At 45.8% G+C, this 10,507-nt stretch overlaps 1 protein-coding gene across 1 annotated transcript; it reads left to right on the top strand.

Annotated features, from left to right (window-relative positions):
* Positions 1 to 5,029: 5,029 nt before the first annotated feature.
* LOC106429488 lies at positions 5,030 to 7,447 on the top strand. The gene is made up of 6 exons (XM_013870235.2): positions 5,030 to 5,093; positions 5,175 to 5,434; positions 5,587 to 5,866; positions 5,943 to 6,077; positions 6,160 to 6,728; positions 6,875 to 7,447. Exons 1-6 carry the CDS (start codon positions 5,030 to 5,032, stop codon positions 7,445 to 7,447), a joined length of 1,881 nt encoding a protein of 626 aa, XP_013725689.2.
* The last annotated feature ends 3,060 nt before the right edge of the window (positions 7,448 to 10,507 follow it).

Raw genomic sequence — 10,507 nt, 5'->3', positions numbered from 1 at the left:
TGTGTTATCCTGAACCTCAACCTCAACCTCACCGTGAACCGATGTAGAAGAAGTAGCCTCTGTATCGATCAAACCCTCAAAAATCTGAGTTGGCTTTTTGGACTTGTCAATGTCTTTAATCGTTTGATCTTCCATAAACACAACATCTCTGCTCCTTACGAGCTTCCTCTCAATGGGATCATAAAATCTGTACCCAAACTCATCCTGACCATAACCAATGAACACACACTGCCGCGACTTCATCTCAAGCTTCGATCTATCAACCTTGGGAATATGAACAAATGCCTTACACCCAAATACCCTCAAGTGACTGTAAGAAACATCCTTACCAGTCTAAACCCTCTCTGGAACATCACCATCCAATGGAGCACTTGGTGACAAATTCAGCACATGAACCACCGTGTTCAAAGCTTCTGCCCAGAAAGTCATCGATAAGCCTGACTGTGAGATCAAACATCTCATCCTCTCGACAATCGTCCGATTCATCCTTTCAGCCAACCCATTCAATTGTGGAGTATAAGGTGGCGTGAACTGATGCCTTATTCCATGCTCTTTGCAATAAGCATCAAATGGTCCAAGATACTCTCCACCATTATCACTGCGGATACACTTCAGCTTCTTCCCCGTTTGTCTCTCTACCAATGCCACAAAATGCTTGAAATATCCCAGCACCCGATCCTTCGTCCTCATAGGAAATACTCACGACTTCCTTGAATGATCATCAATAAAAGTCACAAAATATGATGCGCCGCCAAGAGATCTTGTCTTCATTGGACCACACACATCTGAGTGTACCAAATCCAGTACCTCGGGTTTCCTAGAAGGTGCGGAAGACTTGAAAGATACCCTGTGTTGTTTTCTCGCAAAGCAATGCGAACACTTCTGTAGGTGCAAACCAGAGATTCCTGGAATCACTTCATTCTTAGACAACACAGCCATTCCCTTCTCACTCATGTGACCGAGTCTCTTATGCCATAACTCCATGGCATTATCATTCTCCACCGCATTAACAACATCTTTGGAGACCTTAGCCTGCATCCAATAGAAAGATGAAGACTTCTCACCTCGAGCCACAATCAAAGAACGGCGAGAGAGCTTCCATTTACCACCACCGTGCAAACTGAAATAACCCTCATCATCAAGTTTTCCCATCGATATCAGATTCATCCTAATATCAGGAACATGCTTAACATCCTTAAGCACCAGCCTAGTACCAAGACTAGTCTCCAAGCAAACATCACCAATGCCAGCAACCTGAGCCATCGCATCATTCCCCATCTTCACAGAACCATAATTACCCGTAGTATAGGTAGAAAACAAATCCCGCTGTGATGTAGCATGAGTAGTAGCTCCACTGTCAATCACCCAACTGGTGTCCTGGCATGCGACATTAATGGCATCACCCTCAAGAAGAATCATAAACTGATCTTCGGTGAGAGTCACCCGATCCACCTTTTCTTCTTGATTTCCTTGCTGCTTGTTTTTCAACTTCCGGCAATCCTTCTTCATGTGCCCTTTCTTATGACAGAAATAGCACTCCATATTTGCAAATCTATTAGACTTGCTCCTGCTCTTGTTCTTGTCTCTCTTGGGATCTCTACTTGTACTTCTCCCCCTTGACTCAGTAACAAAGACATCTGAACGCGAACTGCTAGCATTCGACTGCCTTCTTGCTTCCTCATTAAGAACATTGTTCTTCACTGAATCCATCGAAATAACACCTTCCGACGCGGAGTTACAAAGAGACATCCTGAAAACCTCCCAAGAGTCCGGTAAAGTACCGAGAAGCCACAGATCGTGAATCTCATCATCAAACTTGATGCCCATATCAGATAACTTGTTGAGCAATCCCTGAAATGCATTCAAGTGATCCGTCATCGGAGTCCCCTCCTGATACCTCAGCTCAATCAACTTCTTGATCATGTACATCTTGTTGTTTCCGGTCTTCCTAGCATATAACTGCTCCAGCTTCTTCCACAAAGAACGAGCATCCGTCTCAGTCTCAATATGATGCAACACATTATCATCTACCCACTGCCTTATCAACCCACACACTTGGCGATGCTGCAGTTTCCACTCTTCATCCGTCTTCTTCTCGGGTTTCTGCTCCTCGAAGACTGGAACATGGAATTCTTTAACAAAGAGCAAATCCTCCATCTTACCCTTCCATAGATGATAGTTAGCACCATTCAAGCTTATCATCCTGCTCATATTTTCCATCTTTCACACAAGCAAATAATAACCCAAAGTTATCAAAACCAAAGCTCTAAAACCAGAAGCTCTGATACCACTCTGTTGGGGAAAGTCACACGGCGCAGCGGAAATACTAAAGGTCGTGTTCCCCTGACCTTGTGTGAACCTGTGAAGAAAATACTTCGACGATGGCAGAATATAGTATAAGCAGAAACGTAAATGAGACAATCACTTTTTACCCGGAAAACCTCCTCGATGTGAGAAGGAAAAACCACGGGACCGTAGTCCACTCAACAATCCACTATATAAATGTTTGTGAGTACAACCACGTCCTCCCTGTTCAACAACCAGAATAGAACAGAGACACTAGCTTCAAAGAGCTATCTCCAACACAAACAACAACAACAAGAGAGCAACACAAAGCTTCAAAACCGGCAGCAACCAAACGACCTCAGATCACAAGGATTCCGGAAACCAGAGACTAATCGCACCATACAAATCCAAGATAAACAAGTCAACAACACCTCTGCCAAATTTCAGCTCAATCAGAGAAGATTTTACCGTTGGATTTACCAAACACCCAAGACAGCCTTGCTGAAGAGCTGTGACGACCAGCTTCACTAAAACCCAGACAACAGAAGATCCAACCGTTTAAATCCAAATCCCTTCGGTGAACCTTTAACCCACTGAATGAAGAAGCTTCCCACAAAATATCAGCCCGATCAAGTTCCGTTTGACCCTTCAAATATGTCTTGACAAACTGAGACGAAAACTGTTTTCTTCTCTCCTTTTTTCTCTTTTCTCTCTTTTCTCTCTCTCCAAACTCTATTATTGTGAGTCTGATCTTGTCTGCTCGTGTTGTGTCTGCAACCACTCTCCAAATTAGGTTAGGAGACTTACATTATGGGTCATTAACTCCCAAGGCCCAATACTAACCTCATGTGTTAATATCATTGCCCAACACCAAGTTTGGTTGTCAAAACCAAACCCAATGGGTTACCTCCATCTAGGAACCCAACAGCGGCGATTTGAGTACTCTTTTTCTAGGCCACCATCCGTAGAGCTTGGGTTCTTGAGGATGTGGTCGACCAACAGAAACGGGTAGGGACGATCAGATGTGAACAGACGAACGTTTGTGTGTCTCTACAATAATATACATGTTGAAGTAGTTAGAGACAAAAATGTCAAAAAGTTGAAAGAAGAAACGAATTGTTATTATTATTTACATAGGTAAATATTGTAAGCTTACAAGGAATTTTCTGGAGACTGAGGGCTTGAATAATCGATTGACAATAATATGAGACATTTTTGAAACCCTAAACTGTGTGATGCTCATCTTCTCAATACCATCAGTAAGTTAATATATACAAAGTATGCCTTAGACAACAAGTACACGTAAACTATAAATATTTAGAATAAGTTATTTAAGGAAATAAATGATTACTTACAAAAATGGAAATAAATGATATATTCGAATCCATTCAATTAAATTGTTTCTTGAATAACAAGTATCTCTGTTATTTTTCTTTCATTGTTTTGATTAACAGAAATGGGTAAATAATATTCTAGTTCCAAAATTTGAAACTAATTATTACATTATTACATTGAATTGATTACAAAAAAAAAAATTTTGAATTAAAATTTTGAAAATGATTTGATTACATTTACATCTAACACTCTCAAATCTACAAGAACCAAAAGACTGAAGAAGATTGAAAATCCTTCCCTCCTATGCTCATTGATTTCCACAAGAGAGGCAGCCTTTTTACAGGCGAGTGTATAAGACTAGAGAAAATAGAGATTGAACATTGGATTTAAATAGTAGCATAAGGTTTGATAGCGAACATTGGATTTAAATAGTAGCATAAGGTTTGATAGCGAAGCAACAATAACATTAGCCAGTGAAGCAAAAACACGAGCAACAACCATATCAATTAATTAGGAGTGTTGAATCCTAAATCCGGTAACAGGGGATTTATAGACTAAACAAGAATAAAGTATGATTAATGGGGCCAAACGTTTCGTTTAATGAAGTGTTTACAAAATGCCGAAGCGGAGAGTACAAAAGAAGAACTCGTAGTCGTAGAGACGAACTCGGTGTTTTTTCTACTTTATCTTTTTAGTCTTTTTCTCTCTCTCTTTTTTGCCCCCTTTTCTTTATTCAATGCTCTCCTCTATTTATACTCGTTCAAATGTGTCTCTTCCGCTTCGTAGTTGTTATGTGTCAGGTAGTTGGTTCGGCACTCATCATCACCCTATCGCTTGCGTAGACGTTCTATCTATAATCGGCGGTCGGTGCAGGCTACGCCTCGTCTTAGGTTCATGTTCTTTGCGTGCGCCGCGGATGTCCTTTTCTTGACGTGGACTTTTGCTGGGCTTTTCTCTTGACTCTCAACTCGCGAATGGGCCAACGGCCCATCCTCCAACAATACCCCCCCCCCCCCGAGTCTGGCGCGTGGGTATGCGTCAGGCGTCATCATTGCGGTTTTGAGCGAGTTGGGTAGGCGTGCTTGTTTTGGACGCGTGTCAAACCCTGAGTGGCTCTCTTCTTCGTAGATTGGGTCCGCTATAGTGAATCGCCGGTTTTCAATACTGGAGAGTCTTTCAGTCACATCGATAGACGTCGAAGCCTGCAATTCTGCCGCCCTGCTCTCCCTATTGCTTCATGTTCTTCACTTATTACTTTGTTAACTCCGATTCTGCTGTGCTTGCTTTAAAAAGGTATTCTTCTTTCTCTCGCTCCCTAGTTTCGTTGCCTCTTCTCTGTTTGTTTTGTCTCTATTTCCTTTCGCACGTTTCTCTTTATAATTGTATCGTCGGTGTTTCGTCTTTCGCGATGGACGAAAATCTTGAATCATTAGTCAAAACCTCAGAAATGGCAGATGTCAAGGATCTCCTTCGTACTTCACCAGCTTCTGGTTCTGTTCTTCCGGAGTAGGTTTCTTCTTCTCAGACGGTGGTTCCTGTTTCTCAAACGGCAGTTTCTCCTGTTGCTGAAACGGTGTCTCCTGCTACTCGAGCGGCGGTTCCCTCTGTTGCTGATTCTGTCGATCGGACTGGTTCCGGAATTGACCCTCCGTCTTCTCCCCCTTGTGATAATTCCGGTAACGACTCTGGTGGAGAAGATTCTGCTGCTGATGGGACGGTTGAAGGTAATCAGGAGTTCACGGGATCTACTCTCCTTTTGGAGGATAGTTTGAAGCGTATGCGGAAGAAGTGTGGTTTTTCTCGGGAGATCGAAGTGCGACTTCCGTTGAAGGAGGAAAGGCCGTGGTCGGCGCCGCCGGGCTGGATATGTTTGTATAGTCAATATTTTCTTCAATCGCGGTTGTGGTTTCCCCTTCCTCGGTTGCTGACTTCTTATGCTAAAAACGTGATGTCGCTATCTCTCAGATGTCTCCAGCTGCCATTCGTAATATGGTGATTTCTTTAGTTCTTGTTGCGGAGGCGGAAGTTGATGTTGTCGCCGAGTTCTTTGAGATGATTTCTCAAATGAATCTTATTACGGGTGAGACGTTCTCTGTCAGTATCAAGGCTCGCTGTCGCCTTATGGACGGTCGGGGACCGTCTAAAGCTGATGGTTGGCAGCAGAAGTATTTCTTTGTGCACGTTAATCCTGCTTCTGTGGCTGATCCTTCTGCAGTTTTTAGAACCGAATGGAATCCCGAGCCTGGTAGCTCATTTGTTTCTTCTGACTTCTCGCTGTTTCTGTTGCTTGGTTTTTTGATTTTGCGCGTTGTTTTTTTTAGTGACTCATGGGAAATGCCGGTCTCTTCCGTCGTGGACGAGCGATCGCTTAAATCGAATTCTTGGTTCTGGGAGACTTTCTTGGGGTGTTCTCACCGTCGAGCGTGTTCGTCGAAGTATTCCTCGCATCACTACTGGTAAGTTCGGTGATTGTTGCATTAGTTCTTCTCTTCTTCTTTTCTTGCTTGTCTTTTATCTTGGTCTCCTTTGTATTTTTAGTTTCTCGGGTGGTTACTCCCGGACCTTCACTTATTGCCGAGTCTTCTAAGAGAAGAGGGAACGCTTCTGCTGGCAAAAAGATGGGGAAGGTCAAGAGGGACATTCCTGTGTACACCAAAGTTATGAGCGGGACGGCTTCTGCACTTCCATCGGCGAGTCTGGGGGGGAGCGGTCCGTCTTCGGCTTTGGTCCCGGTTACTACCCCTCCTGCTGCTCCCACTGTCGACTCTTCTGTTGCGGCCATTCGTTCTTCTCCTGACAAGACGGTGGACGGCGGTGATCAAGTATCTACGATTGGCCTTTCTGACCTCGGTGCTCCGATGGTTTCTCCACCGGCGACTTCCTCTCCACTTGGTGCTTTGACTACTGGGGGTCCTGGGATCGTAGATGCTTCCGAGCGGCCTCCAGCTGATGGTTCCAAGAAGAGGAAGAGGACGAGGGCGTTTGTTTTCGATGATCATGATTCTTCTTCGCCTACGCCTGAGGATTGTGCCCAGTTTTTTCATAGCTTTCGTTTGTCATCGAGTTCTATGCCGGATGTGGAGGATCTATGTTCAGGAGTACGTCGAGTGAGCTTCATGTGAGGCTCATGTATTTCTCCTACTTCCTTTTTTTCTCTTCGTTCATCATTTGGCTTATTTCCTTCTCAGTGTGTCTTTTCGTAGTCGAAGATAAAAGGAAACCACCTGGTGGGGCTGTTCGAAGGGAAATGTAGGCGTCTGTCAGACGGTCTCGAGCAAGAACGCGTCTTTTCGCCGAGGAAAGGGAGAGGTCATCTGCTGCTTTCTTGTCTTTGAAGGCTTTGGAGGAAAGTTCGTCGAAGCTTGATGCCGAGAATCGGGGCCTGAGGACTGAGGTCGACTGTATAAAGGGGGATATCGCCGAGCAGGATTTCCGTTTGAAGGAGTTGTTATCTCAGAAGTCGGTTTTGGAAGCGGAGGTGGCGCAGCTGAAGGCGTCTCGCGCAGAGCTGGTGGAGTCAGAGAGGCGTCGCTTTGAGTCCGCTATGTCTGCTCGTTTTGGTGGGTTTGTGGAGAAAGTGAGAAGGTACTTGTCTGATCGGGATGTAGTTCGTCCCCAGGTTTTGATTGAGTCTCAGCTTTCAGGGGTCGTTAGTTTCCTCAAGTTGTTTATCGACGAGGGGATTCCCATTCCTGCGGAGAAGTTGGCCGAGAATGAACGGGCCCTGTCGGTGCAGACATCCACCTTGGATAAGATGGAAGTGGATGATTTGGAGTTGAGCGACCTTCCGTATTTATCTTTAGATGATGGTTTGACGATCGATTGATCGTTTCTGTTGTTCTTACTTTCTCTCTTTTTATCTGTGTATAAGATATTTTTTTTAAAAAAATTATTGAAGGAGTTTCTTATCTTTGCTTTAAAGTCGTAGTCTTGTTGGATTGTTGCTTCGGAGGTGTGTTCCTGTGGTCTTGCTATACTTGCTTTGTTGTGACCTTTTGTGCCTCTATTCCGTAGGCGAAGTTTTGAGATTGTTATCGGTGATTCGTGGGAGTCTTGTCTTCGTGCGAGTTCGATCTCGGCTTCGCGATCGGGTCGGGGTTTTCAGGCCCTTTGCCGAGAGCGTTTCTTCTTTAGGCAGAGGGCAGGACTCGGCCCGACTTACCCCCTGTAAGGTAGGACCGAGATAAGTGCATGAACAAGCTCGATACAGCTTATCCGATCATCGACCTGTGCCAGTCTGGGCTCGGCTTCGCTGTCGGGTCGGGGTTCTGAGGCCCTTCGCCGAGAGCGTTTCTTCTTTAGGCGGAGGGCGGGACTCGGTCCGGCTTACCCCCTGTAAGGTAGGACCGAGATAAGTGCATGAGCAAGCTCGATACGGCTTATCCAAACACCGACCTGTGCGAGTCTGGCCTCGGTTTCGCCGTCGGGTCGGGGTTTTTAGGCCCTTCGCCGAGAGTGTTTCTTCTTTAGGCGAAGGGCGGGACTCGGCCCGGCTTACCCCCTGTAAGGTAGGACCAAGATAAGTGCATGAGCAAGCTCGATACGGCTTATCTGATCACCGACCTGTGCGAGTCTGGCCTCGGCTTCGCTGTCGGGTCGGGGTTTTTAGGCCCTTCGCCGAGAGCGTTTCTTCTTTAGTTGGTATTGTGGCTGCACCCTTTTCTGTGGGCTACCTACGTTCTCCGACGGGATCAAGCCATACGTAGTTCATATGGAACTCCGTCCATTTTTATTTATTTTATTATTATTTTTTTTTTTTGAGGTCGGGGGCTAAGCGTTCTATAGGTGATGCTTATTCCGCGAGCTCGAATCGGGCTTGTTCGTGCGTTGCTTCAGTTGTTGATGTTGGCGGCTGTCTGCGTTTGTCCTTGCTTGGCCGGCAAAGATGGTGTTTCTTCGGTTCCAGTCGCATGGGGAATGTTTTCATTTTCGTTTGGTGGTGGCGTTTTCTTTTCGTCTTGGGAGCCGATGCTTTCCTTTCTGATTATGACATGCTTGACTTTGGCGTCTTTTCCGGAAGATTTCTTTCGTCGTCGGAGTTTTCCTTTTAGTTTCTTGTCGTGATCGTCTGGTCGTCCTTTTTGCTCTCTGGTCTTTCGTTCTGTCACGAAACATGCTCTAGATGTGTTTTGGCTTCCTTTGATCGTGCATACTCCATCCGGCAGCGGGATTTTGATGCATTGGTGGTAGGTTGATGGCATTGCTTTCATCGAGTTGATCCAGGGGGTTCCGAAGATCGCGTTGTAGATGTTTGGCTTGTCGATTATCGTGAACCTCACTGCTTGGCGGGTGTTTCCTACATACACAGGGAGTTTGACCGTTCCTTCTGATATGGTGGTATCTCCTGCGAAGCTGACTAAGGGGCTCCTTTCGGGTTTTATGCGGCTTTCGTCTATGCCCATCTTTCTTAGCGCGTCTTTGAAAATTACGTCGACAGAACTTCCGGTATGTATCAGAATTTGGGATATACTTCACAATCGGCAATGGTTAGTGTGATGACTAAGGGGTCGTTGTGAGGGGAGTCTAGTCCTGTGCTGTCTTTGTTGTTGAAAGTCACCGGGAGATGCTTAATTTGGTTGGCGACGGCGTCGTCCTCGGGCATACATGGTCCTTCGGTAGTCACGGCTATTCTTGCTGCTTGAGGGGCTCCTCTCATGATGATGTTGATTCGTCTTCGTGGCGGGGGTGGGAGGTTATCTTCGTGTCGTTCATCTGGGCGTTCTCTTTTAGGAGATTTCACTCCCGTGTGGCTTTCGCTTTTTATTTCACGCTCTACCCGAGCCGGTTCTCTTCTTGGCGGCGTTCTTCGGTGATCATCCCTTCGGTTTTCGGCTTCTGTTCTGGCCCTCTCGTTATACGGTGGTTTGATTTCGCCCCTTTGGTATTTTCCAAGTAGTTATTCTTTCAAGTGCCGGCATTCCATTGTAGAATGTTCGTTTCTCTTGTGGAATTCGTAGTACCTTGTTTAATCATCTTCTTGGGACCATTTGTTCCAGGCTTGTCTTGGTGGTCTCTGCATATCGCTGACGTGGAAGTTTTGACCCTTTCGGTCTCCTTCTTCTTTCTTTCGTTCGCCCTCTGACCGGCTTCGCGACTCACGGGATTCTTCTTTTGATTTGTCTTTTGTTGCAGCCGCTCTCGTCGCTGCGTATTTCTTAGCCATGGCTTCTTTGTCTTCTTCTAGCTGAATGAACAGGTTTGATCTGTGTAGTGCGTCTTCGAGCGTTTGGGTTTTGTTAATCTTGAGGTCCTCGCGCAGCCTCGACTCGTACCATAGGGCGTTGATTAGAGTCGTGGTGGCTATCTTTGACGCGGGATACAATATTTTTGAATCTCCCTATGAAGCTCTTGAGGGATTCAGTCCGCTCCTGGGACAGAGTATAGAGGTCCGCTTATGTCGCCCCGTCTTCAATGTATATCGAGTAATGTTTGAGGAAAGCCGTCGATAACTGTTGGTAGCTGTCGATCGAACCGGATTCGAGCCTTGAGAACCAGCTGAGCACCTGCCCGCTGAGATTTTCCATGAAGAGTTGGCAATATCCGGCATATTTCTCGTCTGGGGTGAAGTTGGTTCGTCCCAATGCTATGGTAAATGCGATCATGTACTGACGGGGGTCTGAGTTTCCGTCGTAGGTTGGAAACCTTATTTTTCCCACATGCTGTATTGGTTTGTTGTAGATCCTGGTGGTGAACGGGAAGTTTTGGATTTTAACACACGGTCTATCTCTGGTGCCGCACTCGTGGTCTGATGCACGCGGGAGTTCATGTCTTTCAAGGTTGCTTGTAGTTCTTTTATCGCTTTGTCTCGGTCCGCATCCTCCGGGTTGTTTTGGCCTTGGTCGGGGGTGGGTGTTGCCTGCCTTTGCGTCGGCGTTTCTGAATCTCC

Source organism: Brassica napus, chromosome C8, assembly GCF_020379485.1.
Source record: "Brassica napus cultivar Da-Ae chromosome C8, Da-Ae, whole genome shotgun sequence".
In the NCBI taxonomy this organism is placed as follows: Eukaryota; Viridiplantae; Streptophyta; class Magnoliopsida; order Brassicales; family Brassicaceae; genus Brassica; species Brassica napus.
This window is presented reverse-complemented; position numbering and strand designations above follow the sequence as displayed.

Bases quoted from the DNA above. Each gene is read 5' to 3' on its own strand.
- LOC106429488 (XM_013870235.2), top strand. From the start codon at position 5,030: ATGGACGAAAATCTTGAATCATTAGTCAAAACCTCAGAAATGGCAGAT. The intron at 5,867-5,942 runs GTAGCTCATTTG...TGTTTTTTTTAG, and splicing joins CGAATGGAATCCCGAGCCTG to TGACTCATGGGAAATGCCGG. The intron at 6,078-6,159 runs GTAAGTTCGGTG...TTGTATTTTTAG, and splicing joins TATTCCTCGCATCACTACTG to TTTCTCGGGTGGTTACTCCC.